Genomic DNA, 25971 nt, shown 5'->3' with positions numbered 1-25971 from the left:
AACCAGCCCCTCTAAGCCCTGGTGATTTTACAGAAAGTAGCAAGCCTGCTTGGAATCGATGCTTCTTCATTACAGGCTTCTATCGTTCTAACTCAAGTTTTCCTCAACTTGGTTGGCCCCTTGGTGAGCTTAGAACAGGCATAGGCAAACTCGGCCCTCCAGATGTTTTGGGGCTACAACTCTCATCATCCCTGACCACTGGTCCTATTAGCTAGGGATGATGGGAGTTGTAGTCCCAAAACATCTGGAGGGCTGAGTTTGCCTATGCCTGGCTTAGAAAGTTGCCGTTGAACCCAACTCAAATTCTTCAGAATGTCTATAAAACAAAGTCAAGAAATGCCAATATAGAATCCACCAGAGGAGACTGATGGCATATGGAATCCGCAGCTAAGCATTCTGTTTCATTCCTCTTACAACCTTTTGAAACAACCATCAGTAGAACTGCATAGGATTTTGGTTTTTTCAGGTTTCTTCCCTTCCTCCAACAGAGCAATAGAGTTGCCATATTCTGAAGGGCAATAAAGAGGACACACTTGCTGGCACCTGGGGTGCGGAGCATGTGTGCGCTGGGGCATGCGTGGGTGGGGCACGCACTGGAGTGACATCAGAGGGCACCAGGAAGGGATGCCGCAAAAGCAGGACATTTTGGCAAATTCAGAAAATCTGCCCGGACAGAAATTTTACCTCTAAAAAAAGAGGACGTGTGTAACGAAACGGATCTAAGTTAAGGGATTTTCAGAAGCCCACGGTGTTTTATGAGTTAATGGGCACCCCAGTTTGAGTGGCAGGTATCTCATGGGAGGCGGGACATTCCGCTCTTTAAAGGAGGGAACAGCCGTTAGTGGGGTGAGTGGTGACTGGAAGAAGGAGGGCGTGGGGCCAGGATAGTGGTGGGTAGGTTAGGATAGGTTAGGATACGTTGAAGATGTGTATATGATGCTGAAAGAAAGAGGTTACACTGTTATGAAACTAAGCTATAAACCATTACTGAAACCGTTATGTTATGAAGAAATAAAGACTTCTTTATTGTTGAGCTAAGAAAATATTGTCCGTTCATTTGGTCCAGCGAGCTAGTATGCTCATGAGGAGGTGAACTCAGGGAAAGGACAAAACGACCTGCAGGGTGATAGGTTTGTGTCTGGAGTTCCCGTGCTAACGAGCGGAAACCCTGGTATTGCCACAGAGTTGCTAAGAGGGCTTAGCTAACTGATATAGTGAGGGATCAATGAAAGAGAGACCCCAAACTGTAGGCAAAAGAAGAGATGTAACCCCTGAAGCCCAGAGCAGAGGATATAACCGGCCACGGCCGGCTGGACAGGAAAACTCCCGTTACTAAGAGATTCCCAGATTATTGATAAAAGGGAATTGAAATAACAGACGGACCTCAGAGGGACAGGTGGGGTGGATTGAAATTTGACCCAGAACACCTGATTAGAAATTCAACTTAGTAACAAGGGGAGAGTGTGAAGTGGAGGTTCGTTGCAACGTGTCCTGGAAAAGAGGGCATATGGCAATCTAGATATGAACATATTTTTTTTTTACAGGGAAGGAAGGGAACATCCAGAGACAGGGAAGGCAACAGACTTTACTCACAAGGCTGGGCTTGGCATACTGAGCATGGTGTGCAACCTGGCAACCGCTGCAAGACCTCAGGGTTGTGGTGGCCAGCTCGGAGAAAGTGCTGACTTGGTGTGTAGCAGCTATGAAAAAGGCAAATACCGTGCTATGGATCCTTAGGAAAAGATTCCAAAAACACAAGTGTCAGTATCTTCATGCCATGATAAAAATCTGTGTTGTGGCTGCACATGGAATGCGGTGTACCGTTCCGGGGCCTCAGCGCAAAGAAAGCATTGTAGAGATTCAGAAAGGGCAACCAAAATGACAAAGGGGATGGAGCAACTTCCTATGTGGAAAGGTTACAACATTTGGACTTTTTAATTTTGGAGAAAGGTGAACAACATGAGTGGAATAGGATAGTACATAATTTTGAGGAGGATTCCCCTCCCTTCTTCTCCCATAATACTAAAACTTGGGGCCATCCATCTATTGAAACTGAACGTTGGAAGTTTTAGGACAAGGGAAAGGAGGATGTGCTTCCGCACAGCATAGCAGTTGCAACCGAAATTATTCAATCCCCAATGCAAATCGGGTTTATTATCACAATTTACAGACTTTCAGCTGTTTGCAATGAGCAAATCAACAAAAGTAATTGAAAGAGCTCATTGGCATGGATGCTTCAAATGGTTCCCCCAAATTCAGCTGAAAATGCAACTTCCACCAATAAAGTCTAAAGAAACTGGCAGTAACGTAAAGGCGGGTACCATCCCGTTAATAACACCTTCGTTGTTGTCTTTCACACTCCTTAGCCCATTATAGCCTACAGTATGTTGAGAAAGAAAAGGGTTTGACCTAGTGCCTGTAGCACCTGTGACTAAACAAGCCTAAGGCATCTCATGACGGCATGGAAATGGGTGCTTGTCATGTGGGGTATTCGCAGCTTGACAGTCCTGAATGGAAATCCTGTGGTTATCCGTCTGCAGGCTTCAGGGAAAACTGAAGAACCCACAGCAGGCGTCGGTCTGAGCTGCTCTTTTCTTGCTCTAGCAATCCTTGTTGCACTGTAATCACACAATTATTGTGCCATTAAAATGTCATATTCGTAGAAACCCACATAAACAAAGCATTAACAATTGCTGGAAAATTGTAGTCTTTACTGCTAATGACCTGCTCTCCCTCCCACCACCTCCTTCCCCCCTCACACACTCTTTTTTCCCCTGAGTCTTGATTTAAGAGGCAGACACAGAAGTATGTCTCCAAGCTTAGAGAGTTTCAATTTTTAATGTGCTGTCACAGTAAGAGACTTTCCTTTCCTTTCTTGTTTTTTTATTTTAAGCCACAGGTGTTTCCAAGGAAGCTACTTAGTGAGCTGGTAAAGGAGGAGGCAGCTGTTACCTGAGTGCGTTCTCAGCTAGGGGAAGATGTCAAATAACCTGTATCTTGTGTAATAAGGGAGAGCTTCTTTGGGGAAGATTTGGGTTTCCAGCCTTTATACACAGGAGGTGAACAATTAGGCTGTGCACTTTCATCCCCCTGGGTCCCTATCTCTCTGTAAAGTCAGCTTGTCTGAGTAATAATTAACGGAAGAGGGAAACAGGGCCAGAGAGAAAGGAACGGGCCTCAGTCCACCAACTTAATTTCTGATACAGCAACTTAGCCTCTGCTGTGAATTAATGAAGCCCTTTCCTTTAAACTTCCTCCTTGTCCCCAAGAGGTCCCGTCTAATTGATTCCTCAGGGACTCAGGTGTGCTATTCACAGCATGTTAGCGCTCTTTCTGGGATGATAGCCCACGTGATTCTGCACAGTTTGAGGTAGCCCTTTAGTTGTGGTGGTTGGTGGATAGTTCCTTTGGCTAAGCATCCCCATTGCGGATTCTTTTTAAAGAGAATATAATGGAAATACCTCGCCGCTGAATTTTTCAGTGAAGAAAATGATCAAATACATGGCCTCTCTGTCCTCAGATGAACTGGAACTGTCACTTTCAGTTGAAGCTTTAGCAGACAGTTTGATTAGTCTAGCTCTGACATACAGTTATTTTGGATCTCCCCACTTTGCCTGTATAGCTGAATGTCCTAATGCAGTGTGATCAGATCAAGGAGCCTCTCTACTAACCTTTTTGGTTATACATGGGAACAGTCTTACATTGGAAAGCTTCTGCACGTGCCTTTGAGTTTCCATCTTATAAATTGGACTCAGTTTGTTAGCCTTTGTACGTAATTGCCCTAGCTAGTGCCCCAGACAAAGAAAAATGGTGCTGTCACATCCCCCAGGGGGAACGACCCTAGACTTGGCATGGGAGATGTGGGGCAAGGGAGCTTGTGAGTTACCAGGGGACTTAAAGCCCCATCTGGAGATGAGAAGACAGAGGACTTAACAAGACCTCATCAGACCCCATCACAGAACCAGGTACTAGCAGTCCCTGCCACCTGAGCAGACAGCCCGAGACGCCTCCACGGAACCACTCTTCCAATCCCTTGATCCCATCTCTTCTTCCTTGCCTGAGATGCCAACTGGTCCTCATCCTCCTGAAGACAAAATGTTAGAGGGGTTCTAGACCTCCATGCAGAGCATGACCCACTCTTCACTCAGCCAATGAAGCTTGAACACTTGATGGCCTACTCTGCTCTATAGGGCTCAATTATGCTGTGGTGGTGCTTGGAACAGATCTACCTTGAAACTGTCTGAAGTCCTGCCTGGCTTGCGTCCATTTTACTATGTTTTGCCTCTTGCCTTTGTTGATGAATCTTCGCTGGTTCTGTTTTGAGTCATCAGCCTCTATTGCCTACTACCATGGCTACTAATGATGATGATATTCATATCTATCTATCATCTATCTGTCTGTCTGTCTGTCTATCTATCTATCTATCTATCTATCTATCTATCTATATCTATCTATATCTATCTATCTATCTATCTATCTATCTATCTATCTATCTATCTCTGTCTCTATCTATCTATCTATCATCTATCTATCTATCTCTATCTATCATCTAACAAACTAAACTAAACTAAACTAAACTATCTAGGCAATATATGCAAGTGGCTTGATCCAGATGCATTGCACACAATCAAGGAAATGGCACTAATTACTATATGATTGCCCAGTTTACACATTGCATTTCTCAAGACAAAATTGAGTGTCTGTTTTCATGCACAAAAAACAATGTCTTGTGTATACTGGCCCTTTAACATACAATAGAGGACGAGCTTTTCTGAGCTGTCATATTAGTTTATCTCGAAAAGAAGGTGGGAGGGCTTTGCAGTCTCCTTCTGAGGGCTTGCCTTATTGGTATTTGCTGCCAATGAAAGCCACATGTCATATGTATCTGACATGTGTTGTCTTTGCTGACAACATCTGGGGATGGTGGGTGCATCAGCATAGCATAACATTAGGTAAAGGTAAAGGGAACCCTGACCGTTAGGTCCAGTTGTGGATGACTCTGGGGTTGCGGGGCTCATCTCGCTTTATTGAGAGCCAGTGTGGTGTAGTGGTTAAAAGTGGTAGACTCGTAATCTGGTGAACTGGGTTCGCGTCTCCGCTCCTCCACATGCAGCTGCTGGGTTACCTTGAGCTAGTCACACTTCTTTGAAGTCTTTCAGCCTCACTCACCTCACAGAGTGTTTGTTGTGGGGGAGGAAAGGAAAGGAGAATGTTAGCTGCTTTGAGACTCCTTTGGGTAGTGATAAAGCGGGATATCAAATCCAAACTCTTCTTCAACTCTTCTCTTTCTTGGCTGAGGGAGCTGGCGTACAGCTTCTGGGTCATGTGGCCAGCATGACTAAGCCGCTTCTGGCGAACCAGAGCAGTGCACGGAAACGCCATTTACCTTCCTGTCGGAGCACTACCTATTTATCTACCTATTGCACTTAGACTTGCTTTCGAACTGCTAGGTTGGCGGGAGCAGGGACCGAGCAACGGGAGCTCATCCCATTGCAGGGATTCGAACCGCCAACCTTCTGATCAGCAAGCCCTAGGCTCTGTGGTTTAGACCACAGTGCCACCCGCGTCCCAGCATAACATTACCTGAATGTAAAAGATGCTAATTTGAAGAGGGATGCATTTCCTTCTGTGTCCATGTGTATGTGTCTGTGTGTAGCTTTTGATGGTATTCCCAGTGTATGTATGGCTTGAGATTACTCTGCTCTTGTCCACTGTCATACATGCATGATTCTTGATAGTTTTCATGATATGAAACTGTGATAAACACCTCTTATTTATAAGCAGGTACTACACGAAAGCAGAATATTTGCAAGCTCCTTTTTTTAAAAAACAGGAGCTATAGGTATATTATGGAAACCTGATCATGTCTTTCTGCATAAAGTGATGGGTCGTATTAATTCCATTGGAATGGTCCTTGTCTCTTGGTGGATGTGGGTCTTTTCAAATTTGGTTGTGACACAGATTAGTAGTTATCCAATGCTAGCCATTTTCCACACAAAAATTGGACATAGCCTGTTTTATGGGTAGTTTTCTTCTGCTTGTGGCTTTCAGTGTAATATAACATTGACTCGGGGTAGCGTGGAACTGACACATACAGTTTTATGGGGTATTTTTCTACCTCAATCGAATTGGGGACCCCAGCGTGGTAAAATGTCCCCAAGCAAAGCTGGAAGTCAGATCATTGGGCCACCTATCTCAGCAATGCCTGTTTTGACTGGCAGCAGATTTCTAGGGTTTCAAGCAGCTGTCTGACTCAGCACCACCTGTAGATGCTGGGCATTGAACCCGGGATGTTCTGCTTTTAAGGCAGTTGCTCTGTCATCTACAGCCCTTTCCTTCTATGGGGAGATGAGGATACTGCTGCATTATCGCTCTGAACATTCCCTTACATATTAGTGTTATACTGGAACATTCCTATTTTTAGTGTTAAAAAAAAAACCCCTCTACTATTTCCCGAAGGATTCTCCAGGGATCAGTTTGTAAGCTGTTACATCTTCTTACATGTGGGATGTCTCAAATCTTTTCAGAGTGGCTTAACATTTTGGTTATTGAACGAATACATTGAACGAAGATATGTGAAATGCTCTTATTTTATACAGGTAACACTTGTTTTTGAAAGGTGTTTGCTCAGACCACTGTGTCCTTACTGTATGTGTGCCTCAGCTCTGGAAGCCTCAGAGTCAGATCAAAGCTTTGCTGGGCTCGCTTGTTAACATGGAGCTGCGTACCAGCAGGCGCTCTCCCATTCTCTTGGAAGAAAATGGGAGCAGCTCTGGATTGTAATTATCTGGGTGCTTAGCAGAGGGTTGGGGAACTGGTGGACCTCCAGATGCTGTGGGGTTCCGACTCCCATCAGCCGCAGCTAGCATGGCCAGTAGTCAGGAATGATGGGACTTTTCGTAGAGTGACAACTGGACGACCACAGGTTCCCCATCGCTGACTTAACATAACAAATTCCTCTGTAGCTTCAGGATCAGGATGAAAACATAGTGCAAAAGGCCCAAACCACTGGCTTAACTTGGACTGCATCCAACATGGCCGTTCCATCAGCACAAGGATTTCCATCTGCTCAATGGAACATTCTTCTCCTCTTCTCCTTCCCCCTCCCCCAATATCCACTAACTCTGTTCTAGGGGTCTAGCCCTCTGGATCAGATTTGGGGAGGGCACAAAGCATGCATGGGGAGAGAAGACAGGGAAAAGTCTAGTGCAAGCAGAAAACCTTTGCTGACAGGACACGTTAGTTGAATACCACTCAGTGCCTGTTAATGATACCTAAAGTCGGAACTTTGAGACTGGGGCGGTGGGGGTGGGAGGACTATGGTAAAGATCTTTTAATAGCTGGTGAGACTGATTAGCTATTCCCCCCATGAGATGGGGAAGGATTTGCCCCCCCTTGTTGGAATGGCTCTCATTCTCTCAAATTCTTTATTAACTCACTGTTTTATATAATTAATACTGGTCATTAAGCTGCAGCATTGAAAGAAAAATGGCCTAATTTCTGACAGAGAGAGGGAGAGAGAGAGAGAGAGAGAGAGAGAGAGGAAAGAAAAAAAAATCAAATTTATTACCAGTACACGAGAGAAAATGAATATGAGGCGCACAGAGAGGAGCTGTGTGGAAGACAAATAGAAAGGCAAGTAGAGTATTGACTTGATCCTTCTCGGGTGCATGCTAATTTGGAACCTAAAGTGAGTTAGATCATAATAAATTAAATTTAGATTTCGGCACATCAGTTAAATAAGTCCCCAGATAGAATTCTACTTGAGAGGAAGAAGAGATAATGCATGGTGGAAATGTTATAATGAAGATCTTATCCAATAATCCATAACTGATGTTTTGTCCTGGGTGAACGAAGGGGTTTTCCTGCTTCACTGTTTAATGCCTGTACCTCTCCTTTATCAGTAATCAAGGAACAGGTAAGTTATCAGTTGGCTTGAATGACAATTACTCGTTCAAGCCAGTCGTAAAATTGTAGGGCTATGGAATGAGTGGAAAGTCCTCTCGCCCGGCTCCTTTACTGAGGCAAGTTCTTCCGTTCCAAAGCATGCCTTCTTAGCAATTAGTCCATATGTCACCTTGAGAGGACAGACAATGAGCTGAAATTCACTATTAGAAAAGTCACTTGTGGCAATTTTTCTTGGTCTGTTCCACTGAGATTGCAGTTAGGAAGGAGTCACATGTGTGGGTGTGTGGCAAGCACTGAGATGCTTTGACTAGAACAAATCTTCAAGAAATGCTGGTTTCGTTGGCACAGGAAATACAACTTCATTCATTTGTTAAATTTGTATCCTGCCTTTCCACCAAATTACACTCAAGGCAGTCAACAGCAATAAAATACAAACCAAAAACAACAGCAGGTAAAATACCTATAACCAAACACTGCATACAATTCAGCCAGACCTAAGCACTTTGAAGGTAAAGGTACAGGACCTAGGCTCCATTTATTTCAATGGATGGAAGCTAAGCAGATGCCTGACTTTGGCAGTGAAATAAATGGAAGCTTTATGGTGCTTATGAGCTGGATTGTGCCCATTTCATGGGTTGGAGCCTGCCCGTTTAAAAAGAAGTGTTTTATTTTGGCACTCTGAAAAAGAAAGGATTCTGAGGACTGTCATCAAACCTTATAAATCTTGGGACCTTAAGTGATTCTAGGATTCACTGGATGTAACTTCTCCCGATCTTTTACTGCATTGATAAATCATGTTTTACAAGATGCCTTAAAAAAACATCAACTGTATTGATTGCACGATATATTGGACTCCTACCAAAAGCTTGCAAACACATTTCATATATCCTCCTGCTTGAAAATAGCCTGATGGGCTGGAGTGGTCTTAAGAATGAATGGCTTTCAGAACATCCTCCAATGCTTTATATCCTCAAATCCTCAGCTGTTGTTCAAAATGCAAGGATTCTTTTCATCTGTGGCTCTAGCTAGGGCAGCTAGGGAAGGTATAAGCAACGAAGAAATGAGTAAAAATGACATTGTGAGTGTCCATATTTATTCTCCCTGTCAAATGTGCGCCATCTGCAAAGCAAAAGATTATTTCTTCAATTGCCGGAAACTGCAAACATGCCCTGGGATGCGAGACTTAGTCAGGGCTTCCCTGACTTTTGCAGAATTGGTGGCAATAAAGTTACACAACCGAGCTGCAGAACTGATTGGCTCCAGGTTTTTTTTGTGGGGACCGTTCTTGCAGGGGCCACTGGCACTGGGAGGCACCAACACTGGATTACTTAGGGTGGGCAACTGTCCATGATGGTGGAGCAGCAGAGATGCTAAGTAGACCTGTAACACCCCCCCCCCAAAAAAAAATTTTTTTGAAAGGGATGTTGCGCTACGTGGATCTTTGGTCTGATCCAGCAGGATTCATCTGTTCTTATGGTCCCAGCTACTTCTGCCTCATCAACCAATTGGTTCTTGTTACAGGTGGGTAGCCGTGTTGGTCTGCCATAGTCGAAACAAAATAGAAAATTCTTTCCAGTAGCACCTTAGAGACCAACTGAGTTTGTTCTTGGTATGAGCTTTCGTGTGCATGCACACTTCTTCAGATACACTGAAACAGAAGTCACCAGATCCTTAAATATAGTGAGGGAGTGGGGAGGGGTATTACTCAGAAGGGTGGTGGGAATGGGTGATCAGCTGATAGGTGTGGAAAACCTGTTGACGACTCTTAACATCTGCAATTAGTCTTGCAGGGAAAGGCAAGGGGTGATATGGCTAAAGATAGCTTTGTTATGTATAATGAGATAAGAATCCAATGTCTTTGTTCAGACCAGGTTTCTCCATGGTTTTAAGTTTGGTGATTAGTTGCAATTCAGCCACTTCTCTTTTCTGAAGAAGTGTGCATGCACACGAAAGCTCATACCAAGAACAAACTCAGTTGGTCTCTAAGGTGCTACTGGAAAGAATTTTCTATTTTGTTTCAATTGGTTCTTGTTCTTGAAGATTGTGTCTAGGATAGCTGAGTCCCACCTTCTGGAATACGAAATTGTCAGCAAGGCAAGGCAATAACTTCATTACACTGTTGCAGAAGCTGGGTGCCACCCTCACTCTCTGACAAGCTTCCAGGAGTTTCCAGGCACTCACCCAGGGTCTGTGTTCCTATGGAGAATTGAGACACAGTAGAGACTGCCGTAGCCTTAGGAAATATGGTTTATTCACCTATTTACACCTTCATTCTGCATGGAGGGAGTCCAAATCTTACAGTGTGGTCATTTCAAGCGGGGCTTGTCCTCCACAGCAGCGCAGCTAAAGACTCTTTTTTTCCTGTCACTTCATACCCTGTCACTTCATACCTTGGCAACCTTCTGTGTGCCCAAGCCCAAGATTCCTCTTAGATGGGCCATCAACACCTTTAGTCATGTTAATTGATCTATCCCAGGTGAGGCCCTAAATCAGAAAGGAAGCTTAACCTGTATTTTTCCACTGACCTCCAGTCTTATCTTCAAAACTAAGAATGAAACATATTTTGTAGATACTTTCCCACGTTTATTAAGCTATTTTTGTGATATACAAATGACATGAGAAAACTTGGTATACTTATTTGTAAAACATCATTCTTGTTTATAAAACCCAATAAAAATGAAATAATAAAATAAAAACTCCAAATAATAAAAATCCTACCATTATTAATTTCTGGGGTTTAGGGTGGTCTCCCCCAAAATCCATAACAATACTTTTTCATTGGTTCAGGTAGGTAGCTGTGTTGGTCTGATGCAGTCGAAATATATAAAAATAAATAAATAAATGTCCAGTAGCACCTTAAAGGTAAAGGTAAAGGTATCCCTGACCGTCCAGTTGCAGACGACTCTGGGGTTGCGGCACTCATCTCTCTCTATAGACCAAGGGAGCCGGCATTTGTTTGTAGACAGCTTCCGGGTCATGTGGCCAGCATGACTAAGCTGCTTCTGGCAAACCAGAGCAGCGCACGGAAACACCATTTATAAACTAAGTTTGTTCTTGGCAAGGTATAAGCTTTCGCGTGCATGCACACTTCTTCAGATACTTTTCATTGTTAGCAGAGTTTGGCTTCCAAAATATATCAGAGAAATTGAGGTCTCCCGTTATTGCTATGTACTCTTTGAAATTTGGTGATCAGATCTAGGGATTCTAGGTGGACTTCCTTTAACACATTTGAAGCTGGATTGAAAACAAAGTTACTAGTTTGCTGGGGAGCACAAGTAGGGAGAATGCTGTTAGGCTCATGTCCTGGTCTGCCATGGTCTTCTCTTGGGCACCTGGTTGGTGAATGGGAGACCAGGATGCTAGATGGAACCTCCTTTGGTGTGATCCAGCCGGTCTTGGCTGATGAGATGTGGAAAACAGCACATTGGTTGTCAGAGCTTTCTAAGCATATGTAGAAACTAAAGGATATAGGAGAGAAATAGGAGGAGATTCAAAGCCTAACAAGGAGATGATGAAGAAGAACGCAAGCTGCACCATAAAGAAAGACTACAGATGGCAAATACGCAAGGGACAGAGCATTCCAGGTTTTAAAAGAAAAGTAAACAATTTAAATGGGATTCGGAAGATAACAGCAAGGCAGCAGAATTCTTAACGGAAGTTAAAGGCTTAAGTTGGGAGGGAAAAGGACTGGAAAACACAACATTACTAATCCAGCTGAGACACAATTAAAGCCCTACCTAGTATTCTAGCAGTGTAAGTTGAACAAAACAGATTTTTGCAGTATTAAAGGGTGGGGATAGCAAGATCTGTCAATAGCGTTGATTGGTTGAGACAGTCGAGCATAAGGTGCCAAGGCGAAAAGATTAAATGTAAAGCATAAGTCTGGGGCACAAGAGTCTTTGGGGAGGGGATGCAGCTCAGTGGTGGAGCACCTGCTTTGCATGCAGAAGACCCCAGGTTCAATCCCTGGCATCTCCAGGGAGAGTTGGGAGAGAAGCCTGTCCGAAATGCTGGATAGCTGATGCTAGAAACATAGAATCATAGAGTTGGAAGAGACCACAAGGGCCATCGTCCAACCCCCTGCCAAGCAGGAAACAACATCAAAGCATTCCTGACAGATGGCTGTCAAGCCTCCACTTAAAGACCACCAAAGAAGGAGGCTCCACCACACTCCTTGGCAGCAAATTCCACTGTCGAACAGCTCTCACTGTCAGGAAGTTCTTCCTAATGTTTAGGTGGAATCTTATTTCTTGTAGTTTGAATCCATTGCCCCGTGTCCGCTTCTCTGGAGCAGCAGAAAACAACCTTTCTCCCTCCTCCAAATGACATACTTTTATATATTTGAACATGGCTATCATATCACCCCTTAACCTTCTCTTCTCCAGGCTAAACATACCCAGCTCCCTAAGCCGTTCCTCATAAGGCATCGTTTCCAGGCCTTTGACCATTTTGGTTGCCCTCCTCTGGACATGTTCCAGCTTGTCAGTATCCTTCTTGAACTGTGGTGCCCAGAACTGGACACAGTTTGGGCTCGCCCACATTTCCACTTGTCTCGTGCCTAGAAAGCAGGGGTCTGAGAGGTTTTCTGTTTGCCCTGGGGAAAACCCGCTCCTTACTGCTGAATCAGAACAAACGTCGATCAGCAGAAATCCAGATTGAAGTTTGGTCTGACTTGTCGTTAAAGAGTGGGATTTCCTGTGGGAAAGCAGCATGACGAGTGGAAATGTGATGAGCCCTTAGTGTATACCAGGGGTGGCCAACTTCCAAGAGACTGTGATCTACTCACAGAGTTAAAAACTGGCAGTGATCTACCCCCTTTTTGGGGGGTTCATGTAAAAGTTGTTGAGCTTCTTTGGGGAAGAGGAAAGTGACACTGAGCTTTTCTTTTTAGGAAGGAAAGCCCAATTTTTGGTTCAGGTCATTTTAGGGGTGCAGGGCAAAGATGTTGAGCTTTTTTTAGGGCAGCCAAAGTTTTTTTTAGCTTCTTTGGGGGCAGCCACTGATCTACCGGTGATCTACCACAGACGTCCAGTGATCTACTGGTAGATCACGATCTACCTGTTGGACATGCCTGGTGTATACAATACTGAGCTAGACGGGGCACTATAAGGCTGCTTCCTGTGTTCCTGATTTTATAAGTAATAAGCAAAGGACCACGGAGCAATGCACAGACAGAGAGAGGACCGCCATGCATGAATACTCTGTGGCTGAAACCCCAAGCCCACGTACCTGGGAGTGAACACAGTCAGGCTTACTTTTTAGTAAACATCTATGGGACTGTGCTGCAGGAGCAAGCCAAAGAGGGCCAGCAGAATGTTGGATTCCTTTTTTCTTGCAGCAGCAAGAAGCATTTGGATTAATGGTAGTTTGTGGGGAGGGGGGGAATGCTAGACACGTTGGTCACAAACCACTGCCATTCCCCATCATGCATACCTCATTGAATTGGATGCAGGTTACAACTGAAAAGAATTGCATGGCTTCCATTCATTTCCATGTGACTTGCACAGGCAACATTATAGGTGGATCATGGTTTAAATAAATAATCAGCATTGCTTTGGTGGAATTTAATGAAGCATGCTGCACAAATGTATTGGGGTTTTTTTATTAAAGGAATCAAAAGTCTGCAAGCATGTAGATAAGAGTGATCTTGTATAAATTTAAATGTCCAGAAGGGCTTTGATGTAGCCCCTCACATAGGTGCTTGAGAAAAGATGTCTCATCGCTGTAATGGGAGCTAGCCATTTGATGCTTGCCTATGACTCCTTTATAGCCAATGTGAAATGTAATATTAAACATTACAGGGGTACTTTTCCAATGTGTAAAGCTGGTGAAGGGGACGTGGGCCATTCATTTGTCAGAGCCATCATTCCCCCTCCTCCCCTAACTATTATTACATTAAAATGTGCTGTCAGATGTGAATAAAATCAATTATGGGGTAAAATTGCCTGTTTCGAAAGCCTCATTTTGTGCTGTTAGCAGCCAAAAGGGACTTGGATACTGACTTAACAATAAAAAAGAGAGATCAATTATTGGATAAGATCACACATCCCCGGTGTTGGAACAATTGTACAAGTTTTGAATCTCTCTGTACTACACACAGGTTGAGATCAAAGAGGCTGTGCTTCTGTAATGATGTGATTTTATCAGGGCCCCATTGTGTTGGCTTCCACAATGCAGGGACAAAGCCATTGTGCGCAGCCGAATGAAAAGACAGGTTGACTCTTCAGCAGGTGAAGGGCTGTGGCTTGGGCAAGGGGTACAGGCAGATGTTGCAATTGAAGCAGTGTTCTGTTAACTCGGGCCTCTGCCACCTTGTTCTGCTACAAGGGCAGATTCATGCCTTAAGGAGGGATAAGTGAGTACAGTGGTACCTGGGGTTATGAACTTCATTTGTTCCGGAGGTCCATTCTTAACCCGAAACCGTTCTTAACCTGAGGTGCGCTTTCGCTAATGGGGCCTCCCACTTCTGGCACGCCACCGGCGCACGATTTCCATTCTCATCCTGGGGCAAAGTTCTCAACCCGAGGTACTACTTCTGGGTTAGTGGAGTGTGTAACCCGAAGCGTTTGTAACCCGAGGTACCACTGTATTACACATGAAGAGAGGAGCGCCGTGCATGAATACTCTGTGGCTGAAACCCCAAGCCCACATACCTGGGAGTAAGCCCCAGTCAACACAGTCAGACTTACTTTTGAGTAAACATCCCAGGGATTGTGCTGCAGGAGCAAGCTTAACTGTAGCGATACCCAAGCTCTCCTAAAAGTAGACCAAGGCAGCTGGCACCTTCCAAGCTGACAACAAAAGCATGACAATTCAGTTGCAGTGCTTCTTGTTCTGATGAGCATCCATGTTTGTACATGAACAGGGCTCTGACATCGACTGGGATGACCTCTGGAATCAGTTTGAAGAACGAAAGTACCTGACTGCCCGGAAATGGAAGGGAGGAGAGGACCCGTATCGACTATATGCCTTCAACCAGCGGGAGAGTGAGAGGATACCCAGTGACCGTGGCATTCGAGACACAAGACACCACAGGTTCCATATTCCTTCTTCTCTCTCTCTCTTTTCCAGTTGCATATCAGAAAACACAGTTGCCACACACAGGACTTGACCGTTCCTGAATTGTGTTACTGGGGAGTACACCCTAGGCCCGGTGGTCTGTAGAGGCATAGCTCAGGGGCTGCATCCAACCATGTCATCCTGTTCTGCTCTCTATCCTTTCCTTGCATGCCCCCCTAAAAAGAAATCTGCTATGGAAATATGGGTGAACCTCCAGAACAGATTTAGGAGCTGTACAGGGATTCAGCAGAGTGAGATGTGTGTGTGTTGGGGGGGGGGGATAGTTGTGTTGCACAAGTGTTGCACAAATAAGGACATATTCATTGGATACAACCTCATGTTATTATTTATTCTAAAGAGGAATCAATGGGCTCAATCAGTGACATTCTCTCACTTTTTTTGGATATCACTTTTGTGATGCCAAAAATGCTTTACAGACATTATTAGGGTGGGGCGATATATCAATATATTGTCCAAAACCAGTATGAAGTCTATCATGATATTGGTTTTGTAATTTTTGACCTGGCAATATATCACAAATCATGGGGGTGGGTGCTATGCAAAAAATCACGATGCGAGAAGAACCGTCAAGCCAGCCAATCCTTCATCCCAGTTTGCTACTGAAAGCTCGCAGAGTAACAATATTTGGTGAGCATCTCAGCACTAAATCCGTTCTAGGGTGGCCACTTAAAGGTGTCACCAAACAGGAGGAAATGCACCGGGAGAACATGCATGCATTTTGCATGTACTGTGTATAGATTGAAATTTAATTACTATCATTTAAATGTAAATACAGTATACATCACCCTAGTGCGGAAGACTGTTCCTTGATGAGCTTAGTGTGCTGTCCAGGTGTTAAGTGCTGATGGGCCACTTCAAGGCTGCTCTCCCTTCTGACAGTTCTTCATCTTTAAGTTGGACCAGACAGCCCTTCAAATAAAACTCTATCCTGTGAAACGCTGTATGACTGGAGATGTATTCAGCTACAGGGGAAAGACTTTAGCTCAGTGGCAGAGGATTCGCTTTTCATGCACAAGGTCCCTGGTTCAGTTCCTCAGCATCTCCAGGTAGAGCTGCAATAAGCCCCTGCTTGAAGCTTTGCAGAGCTGCTGCCAATCCGTGCAGGCTATACAGAACTCACTGGACCAGTGTTCAGTATAAGGCAGCTTTCTGTGTTCACATCTAGAGCAGCCTGGAAGAGCCATGTGGAAGGAAGCAAAGGGTAGATCAATCCAAGACTAAAGTTGACAGGAAATGCTTCTGTCCTCTCTAGAAAAACCATAAGCTCCTCCTCCAGTAGGAGAGTCTGAGTAAAAAAAAAAATGTTGAGTGATTCCCCTATTGGCCTAGTACCAGAAGAGGCACAGGGGGAACCACCATCTTGCCCCAGATCTGGGTTTAAGACACAGCCCTTAAATTAAATCTTGGATGCTGACCAAAAACCCCTAAATTCAGTTTCCGTGTGAAAACTTTCCACCCCCAACCCCCCCCTCCCATGTGAATATTATGGTAGGAGCCAATCTATACTAGATAATATTGCGTTGATGCTTAAGTGCAAGCACTGCTGAGATTCTCATTTGTTTGCAGACTGTAGCCAGATGCTCATTCCCCCAGAGGGAAGTTGACAGCCTTGATGGGTGTCGGTTAATAGCTAAGCAGAGAGCATGTCATTCCTGGAGAGAAATAACAAATGGAATATTCACCAGCTGCCCCATTGAAGATGGAAGTAGATGTAAATTGACTGTCATTTCATCCCATCCCTTGGTCCAGATTCTGTACACCAGGGCACTGAGTTTCTGTTGTATATCAGGTGTATATCAGGAATATAGGAAGAGCTAGATGGCCCTTCTAGTCCAGCATCCTGTTCTCACCGTGGCCAACCAGATGCCCATGGGAAGCTCAAAAACGGGACCTGAGTGCAACAGCACTCTCCCATCAATTCTCATTGATGGAGCTAGAGATGGCACAGAACGTAGATGTAGCATGGGCTAATTATATTTTCCCTCCTGATTCCTTCACGCAGTAATTGGGTTCCGGTTTATTGAAGATGTCAGGAGGATGCAGCATTAGCTAAGTACCTGAGCAAGCACATGAAATTAAAACAACAGCAGCAGCAGCAGGCATCTGGACTGGCCGAGGTAGCGAGTGGGGAGCTCAGTTAGCAAGGAGGAAGGGAATTGCTCCCAGTGGGAGATACAGCCTGTCATTGGCCAGCTGCTTGGGGAGATTCAGCAGCTACCCCCTCTGGCACCGCAATGCACTTTGTGGAACAGGCTGCGGCAATGAGTCTCGTTGGGAGGAGAGGCCAGGGACAGCGCATCTGATTGCCCAGAGCTGCCTGGTGGGCTAATGGAAACTGTCAAGCAGCAGTGGCTTGGGAAGCGGGGAGAATTTCATCCCCTGAATCATTTGGAGATTGTTAGTGGCAGATCTCCCTCACAGGCATTGATGGAGTGAGCATGCAAAACTCTTTTTGAGTTTTGACGCTAATGGCATTGATCAGGCATGATGTCCCAGGTGTATTTACCTGAATGCCATCTGCCTGGGATTCAGGCGTTGCTGTTGGGTAGTTCTGTGGGCTTCAAAGAGCACCTGTCTTCCTTTCCATATGCTTTAGCCCCTGTGGCAAGTGGATGAACTACTCACAGGAGCACAGGAAGCTGCCTTATACCAAATCAGACTCTTGGTCCGTCTAGCTCAGTATTGCCTGCACTGACCAGCAGCAGCTCTCCGGGGTTTCTCTCCCAGCCCTGCCTGGAGATGCAAGGTGTTGAACCTGGGATGTTTTTGCATTCAGAGCAGGTGCTCTGCCTCTGAACAATGGACCTTCCCTGGTTCTCACTGGTAGTCTTCTTTCTTTATTAAATTCAGCAGATACTCTCCTTTGCAGGAGCTCTGAAGTGGTGATTGCCTCCTGTGCAGGTTGGGACCCCAAAGCCCCAAGCTCCATAAAAAGAAGTTGGGGCTTCCCTCTTTCTAGCGCACCCTTATCAGTGTAGGCCCCAGAATGTGCCCTCTAACAACTTCCTTACATAAGCAGTTCTATTTTTCCTTACATAAGCAGTTCTATTTTTCTAGAAAAAGAGGTGCTGGAACTCAACATGAACACCTCCCTTGTTCTCTTAGAATGGCAATGGTACCCACCTGAAAGGTGCCAGAACTGAGTTCCAGCGAGTTCTGGCTGGGAAAAAAAGTCCTGCATATAGGATTGATTTTTATGTGCTTAATGTAGGCTAGATTGTTCCCATTGGTAGAAACTAGAGAGTTCAGAAGTTAGTGATCAAGTTCACAGGCTATCACCGGAAAATATTTCTCATGCATTTCTCAAGTTGAAGATAATGAATGGCTTGCACAACTCACATTCAGTTCAATAAGGCTTGTGTCTTTGACACATCCCTTTGCTGGAAGTGCTTGGAAAAGCAACGGTTTTTTGTTGTTGTTGTTGGTGTGTACATGTAAGTTAGCGGCAGCTAGCAACATAGGAGGCCCTCCTCCCCGCAAAGCCCTTGCTGTTGTAATCTTTCAGAATAAATTTTTATCAACTGCTTCTCAGAGAAGCAAACCAGTGTTAGATCAAGAGATGAAAGGTTCTTTCCCAGATTAGCAACTGGATGAAAAGATGGTACGTGTGTAAGTGATCCATTTTAGACAAAAATGTGAAAGAGATAAACATCAAGTTCCCTTCATGCTCTTTGTTGGAAACAGAATCATTGCACAGCATATTCGTTATGACTGGAAAGCAACCCAGACAGCCAGGTGGCTAAATTCACCAATGACCCAGAATATGACATAATTGTCCATAGCAGACTGTGAGGATGTGAAAGGATTTCATAGCCCTGGAAAGAGTGATCATTGGAATGGCAGATAAAATTAAATGTGGATAAACATGGTGGGTCTCAATAATTTAAACTGATGGGGCTCTAAATTAGCTGCTGTCTTGCAGGAATTGCTAAGTCTGGGTCTTGAGTCTACTGCGGCCAGCTTGCTGAATAAATCAGCTCGTGGCAATTCAGCTGTCAGAATGAAAGGATACATTAGGAAAAGAATAATAAAGCAAATCTCTTTGGTAAACCTGTACCTTCAGTGCTTGGATGGTAGCAGAAGGCAACCCACCAGGCCTTGTTTCTGTGCACACTTCCACTAATTCCAATGGAAGCTCTAGTAAAATGACTGCAAATTGCACAGCAGCATAACTTTGTGGGTTGTACTCTGGTAACCTCTAGACCGTAAAACTGGATAGTGTGTGTATATATATATTTATATATCTCTATCTAGCCAAGAGTGAGAATAGCATTTCTAAGATGATACTCTGTCTATAAATAAAGAAAATAAGAAAATCTTCCTGTTGCAAGTGGAATTGTTTAACATTGGTCTATAAAATGGTGTATGAATAATGAAAAACAAAGCACATGAAGGTGGAATGTCTTTTAGAGGAAATGATATAAGTGTAAGATTTATTGAATTTGATCTTCTTGGAGCAGTAATGGAAATCACACAGTTTAAGTCAATGAGTGTCTGAAAAACCCAGACTTGGAAGGAGGCAGATTAAATGACCTAATAGGTCATTTCCATTTTGCATTTCAATTATTCTTTATTTTCATGTTATTTGGGCCAACTGCCCCACCTGCAACTCATTGATGAAAGCAAAAAGATGTCAGTAATATTCCCTCCACTTCCCTAACATTTTCTCCATTTCCAAATCCTTGGAAAATGGGAATGTTCTCATGACACGTTCACCCAGCATAATGGCCTTTTTTTAAAAAAAAACAAACAAACAACTTGCTGTGATCATGCACTGAAATTCATGCATTTATAGAGTCAGGCAAGAAACATGATGATTGGACCCTTTCAATAAGATTATCACTGTCTCAGTGGGTAGACCAGTAACTAAAAGGTATTTCAAGTGCTGGGAACATGCAAAATAAGAAATGCAGGGCAATCACAGTATAAGTGTGCATTTAAGTTCTGTGATAATATAACAGGATCTGGGAAAATCTGGAAATAGAAATTCTTATGAGAGTGGAGCCTTTAGACCCTGCCAGGTTTCCTGCTTTAGCCATTTCTCCCCCAAATTTTTGGTGGGATATTGCAGGTGCAACATTGCAAGGAAGGAAGCAACACAAGATGATGTTTTGTGGAACAATTATGGAAGCTGTGCTTTGCTTATATACTTGTAGATAATAGCTGCAATTGAGTGGAAATATGGTAGGTAGCAGCAGTCAGGTGTTACTTTTCTGTAATCCTCAGTTGCAGCAACTAACATCCTTTGGTGTAGAAATCTAATATAAATAAATAAATTTATTCTTTGTCTAGGAATGGGGCACCGACCTGTAGGAAAATTATGTGCACAACCCACATCACCAACAAGAGTCATACCACAAATACCGAATCTACTTAAAAACAAGCGAACATATTGGGTCAATATATTCCTCCACGCTCCATTCCATTTCTTCACGGGGACTTCTTGTCACCAATCCTTTCTTCACCTTTTCCTAAAAGTACAAGACCTCCTTCTCAGATCTAATAACAAAACAGTGTTGCTATTAATATTCTTCATAAACAGAGAAACGATCGTATACCACTATCTTTTCGATTCTCTTCTCATAAATACATACATACTAGCAAAAGCAGTAATAAACTTGGAGCCAAAATTGCACTGTAAATCATCTCCTGCCTGCCCCATGTGTGTGTGTGTGTGTGTGTGTGTGTGTGTGTTTGTGTGCGCGTGTGCAATATCTGGAATAAAGTCATACACTCCAGCTTGGCAGGCTAGAAATGTAACAGTGAGTGGGATGAATTGCCCACAGCCAAAAGAATTCTTCCTGATTGCTTTTGGGTCTCTGCCATCTGCAGCAGACACCTCCCAACGAGTCGAGGCATGCCAGTATTCCATGGCTTTGTGGCTCCATATGCTAGCCCTGCTGACCTCCACCTTCCAAATGGTCCATTGGTTTTACTGATATACAGTAGCTGCCACTATCACTAGTTTCTGCTGGTGACATGCTGGTTTTGGCTCAGCAGTTGTTATAAACAAGGGAGAAGTGCAAAAAAGATGGAAAGGGAAACTAAACAGGGGAGGAAATGGGGAAATCTGAATATTTCAAGGATTGCAGTTCAAAAAAATGATAATTTAAAATTATTCATAGTTTTGCTAGCACAATGCAGTTTATAATATGAACAGATGGCGGTGCCTTATAATGAGAGCCATTGATTCATCTAGGCTGGTATCATCTACTCTGACTGGTAGTGCCATGATTTCAGGCAGAGATGTTCCCCGGGTCTACTAGATCCTTTAGTGGAGAATAAACTGGATGGAGGAGAATTTAACTGAGTCTCCCTTTTAAAATGGGAGCAAGCCTAATTCACATCTCCTAGACTTTTATGTCGTAAGCAGGCAGTTATCAAGCAGATAGCACATTTTGGCAAATTTTGCACTGCAGTTTCATTTCAAGAAATGCGCACGGCATGCAAATTGTGTGTGTTCGAAAATAATGTCTTTTAGGAGAAAGTGCCTACAAATGGCATACATAATGTGTGGTTTTTTTTAGGAACAATGGATAAGCCTACAACTTAAATGTTGACTTTAACTTGTCATATCTGCAGAAAATGAAGGGAATGGATTTCTGGTTGAATGCCTGTGAAAGTGATAAAAAAAATAGGCTGATCTGTCCATCCCTAGACTGAACCCAGGACCAAAGCATGTCCTCCATGGGGGGGCTAGTAGCCCCTTCTCTTGTTAAAGATGGGATTGCTGCTTCAGGATTTGAATTATCACATCCAAATCATTCCTTCATTTTAAAAATCTGTCTTCAAATTATCCTTTCCCTGGTCTTCCTTTGAACAAATATGTGAGAACAATAGGCCATTTTAAGGCCCATTTAAACAGAGAATGGAATCTAGCAAATTGTTTTGTGCAGCCTGCAATCTTGATCTGTGACCTGAACCCGAATATTTGAAGCCTGGCTCAAATGCTAGGTAGTAGAGTTGGATCGGTGAATTCACAGTATGAACCTATTTCAGAGCCGGGTGACTGTAATTCAGTGATAAGAGCCCAATGCTTTGCAGGTAAAAGACTCCCAAGTACAATCCCTGGCATCTCCAGTTGAAAGGATCAGATAGCAGGTGATGGGAAAGACGTATCAGGACCTTGGACAGCTACTGCCAGAATCGAGGATACTAGGCTAGGAGGACAGACAAATTGTCTTACCATAATAATGCAGCTTCCCATTTTGGGTTACTTTTTCTAATCACAGACAGAAGTGGAAGCCAGCATCCAGCAAAAGAGGCAAAGAGGAGATAAGTGGCAAGTACTGGGAGGAAAGTGTCAAGTGTTTCTAAGCAGGGGAGTTCTGGTTTATAGTTCGCCAACACAATATCCAGGCTGATCTCAGTAAGGCTGCGTACACAGCATACATTTAAAGCACATTTCCAACCCCCTCCCCAAAGAATTGTTTTAAAGGGCCTGGGAATTTTAGTTGGGTGAGGGGTAAATTATAGTTCCTGGGATTCTTTGTGTGATGAATGTGCTTTAAAGGCATGTTTTTAATGCAGCCGATGATACAGGACACACAAACCAGCTCATAGATCCTAGCCTTGCAAGGGCTAGATTAGTCCTGTGATTCAGTAAGATGAAAAACGTCTAGCTGCCTTTCCCATGCTGGCTAAATGGTTAAATCTTGTGCAGCCACATGGCCTCCCAGGCCCAAAGCCTTATTGCTCAGACCATGGTTTCAATATGAGGTTGTTGTTGAGAAAGGGAAATGGCGCAGCAGCCTGGGATGGATTTCACAGAGTTACCTTACGGCCATGAAAACAAACATATGACTTTTGCTGCTTTGAAGATAAGTGGAAGCAATTAGATTTAAACACAATGAGCCGTTGCTTTGTAAGGTCTCCACAATCCTTATTGATTTCTCAGATTGCCTTGTTTTCTTCTTCCATATTTAGTTAACTTTCTCATGTCTGCAAACCTGCTTAGAGACCCAGGGTTGAGGCTCCCTGTGATGAAGGTGGCACGTGTTTTTGGCAAGCACGATCTGCAGGCTGACATTGTGTGTGTGTGTGGGGGGGGGTGTTGGTGGGGGAATACATTCTGCCAAAGGTCCCTTTTCACAAACGACTGATTCTGTGGCATCTTTTTGAGGCAGAGCAGATAACATTAGCCAAAGCTCTCAGAGGGATGAGATATGAAGCCAGCACCCCTTTGATGAGAAAATATATTGCAGTGTTGTGCTTGTTTCACATTCACAGGGCTGATTGTTCATTTTTATCCCTCTCTAAGTGGGTTTTGTCTAGCAGGCACCAGGAAAGTAACTAGATTTGGGGGTGAAGGAGACAAGGCAACGAAATCAACAGTGGAGCATTTATTGGCAAGGGGTGACGTTTAAATCTAATTGCTTCCACTTATTCCTCAAAGAGGAACTTTTTTTTTAAAGGGTCAGTCACAGGAAGGACGGCCATGAAAATGTGACAGTTTTATAATGTGATTCTGCTTTGAAATGTGCAAATACTTTCCCCGTTCTTTTGGGACTGTTCAAACTGTCAGGCGTGCAAATGCTTCCTTCAGTTGCAGGGCTCCGACTGATTTCATTTTGGCTTATGCATGACTGCCAGCAACATAAATAGATTCTGCATATTAATCCTGAACTCATTTTTGCCCTGTTAGATGGTGAGCTGTCTTCACTTGTCTTTAGCAAGGCATTGCACAGTGGAGCACAGTTTCTTGGAAGGATTACTGTGTTTTATTTAATTGGCACCCCTATAACACTGAGATACTAGAAATGAAGTGTTAAGGTCTACTCAACAAAGCCTATGCAGGTTACAGGTTGCTGCTATCACCAGCTGAGTTTTCTGATTTCCTTTAGAGGACAGATAAACTCCAACCTTTCAGGTTAGGACGTGCCATAGCAGAGTGGTGAAGCAGTGCTTTGCATGCAGAAGGCTCTATCTGTTGCATCTCCTTTGTATGCCTCCTACTCGAGAGGTTTGGAGGGTGGCAACATGAGAATGGGCCTTCTCTGCAGTGGCTCCCTGTGTGTGTAATGCTCTCCCCAGGGAAGTTCGCCTGGCACCTTCATTTTACACCTTAATGCGTCAGGCAAAAACGTTCCTATTTAACCAGGTCTTTGGTTGGCCTGATCAACATCCTATGCCCTTTTAAAATGTGGCTCTTTTTTGGGGGGGGGTATTATTGGGTTGTTGTTTTTATTTTGATTTTATATATTGTGATCTGCTTTGTGAACCGCCATGAGAAATTCAAAAATAAATAAATAAGGGATGGGAGAAAACCCTGTCTGAAACCCTGGAACCCCACTGAGCTAAGCGAACAAACCCAGCATAAGGCAAGGCATATTCCTCATTTGGGACCAAGTAGGTTTATGATAAATCCCCTTTTTATTAAGAAGGGAGGAGCTATATCAGTGTGGGGTCCATCTATCTTATCCCACTGAATGCCAGTTAAATAACAAATTATGCTTTTCCTTGCAATGTATTAAGCAAACCCCAAGTTCTCCTTTCTGTTCAATGCAACTCTCAAATGATGCCAAAGACAGATGTGAATTTCCTTGTCCAAGAATCACTGGCCCCTGGTCTTGTCTAGTGACCAGGGGTCACTATTACACCAGCCTGAAACAGGTTGCTTGGCATTCAGAAGGGTAGTTCCCCGGCAGTTCAAGATTACAGCATAGTTTATGCTGGGTTTTTTTTAGAAGGTTTAAAGATTCTTCCCAACCTGATCCTGCTAATCTGGCTTTCCACAGCTATTAAATATAGGGTTGTTTTGTTTTTGTTTTTTTTAAAATCTAAATTCAACATATGTTGCATCCAGTGTTCTGTTGTTGCATCTCCCTTAGGCTTTCACTATCTGTTTAGCCACTAGCATGGCTCTTTCCTCATGACATTTTGGGAAGACTCAAACTGCAGGAACAATACAACACTAAGGAATGGGGGAATATGTGGTCCTCCAGAGGTTGTTGAACTTCACCTCCCAACCCAACTAGCATAGCCAATTGTCAGAATATTGTAATCTTAGGGCAGAGTCATGGTAGAGGTACCAACTTGGCCTGCAGTGCAACTATCACCCCTAATTGTCGAGAGATCTCATAATGAGCGCTGTGACTGGTTCTGTATTGCATGCTTGCCTCAACCCTTGCCTGTACCTTGGTTTTGGTTTTGTCGTGAGCGTAATAGTCATTTCGCAAAGAAATGGGTGGGGAGGTATATGGTGAGGACCCTGAATTGTCCCACCCAGGAGTCCCTTATGTTGGCTGAGTGGAAAGTGAGCTGTGATAGCTTTTCATCCAACCAGCACAATCCCCCCCCCACCTCTTCAGTGAACCCTCTGCTATACCTATGACTCCTCTCCTGAATCATCTTTGAAGTCTTTGTGCATATTCTGGAATAAACAGTGTGGCAATTGTGTCTCTAGACAGCCTAGTAAGAATGGCTGGCCCCGTACACAGCAAGTCCTTCTTTGATTGCGCTGCTGTGCGTAGGGGATTTTGAGCTTCTTCCTTTTGTGTTTTTGTTATAAGCTGCTGTTTTCTGCAAGCCAAAGCCAACAATACCCAGCCAGCAGCATCCTTGCATTGTTCTCCTGCTCTTAATCTGTAATCCCAGCTGTCTGAATGTTCTCTGAGGACCCGAGAGGCTTCACACCATTCTTATTGTCTAAATAAGGGGTGTGATTTGTTCTACCCTTGAGATGCAGCCATGTGATGAAAGCAAACACATTTGCATTAGGAAATGAAATAAAAGAGGATAGTCACAGACAGATGAAGCTCATCACATGCGGAAAGTGTGCATTCTTGGGAATTTCCCACAATTTGTTGCCTGGCCTGCAACAGAACAGTGGTACGGGAGGCCTAATATCCTAGAAGCAATCACATAGGATCTCTCCCCCCACCCCACCCCACCCCCAGCAAAGCAGCACAATTGCTTACGTTGAGAAGTAATGTTCAGACAGAATTTCAGGCATCTTAAAGCTATTTTTGGAATGCATTTTTA

The 25971-nt window shown here is 43.8% G+C and overlaps 1 protein-coding gene across 1 annotated transcript in view; it reads left to right on the top strand.

Moving 5' to 3' along the window:
* Positions 1 to 25971, top strand: part of GALNT14 (polypeptide N-acetylgalactosaminyltransferase 14) — a 230414-nt gene that overhangs the window by 95468 nt on the left and 108975 nt on the right. The window contains 1 exon segment of the mRNA XM_033144635.1: positions 14774 to 14943. Within this exon segment, the coding sequence (XP_033000526.1) occupies positions 14774 to 14943 (170 nt within the window).

The sequence above is a fragment of the Lacerta agilis genome, chromosome 3, assembly GCF_009819535.1.
Source record: "Lacerta agilis isolate rLacAgi1 chromosome 3, rLacAgi1.pri, whole genome shotgun sequence".
In the NCBI taxonomy this organism is placed as follows: Eukaryota; Metazoa; Chordata; class Lepidosauria; order Squamata; family Lacertidae; genus Lacerta; species Lacerta agilis.
The sequence above is the reverse complement of the archived record's forward strand: the minus strand, read 5'-3'. Positions and strand labels throughout refer to the sequence as shown.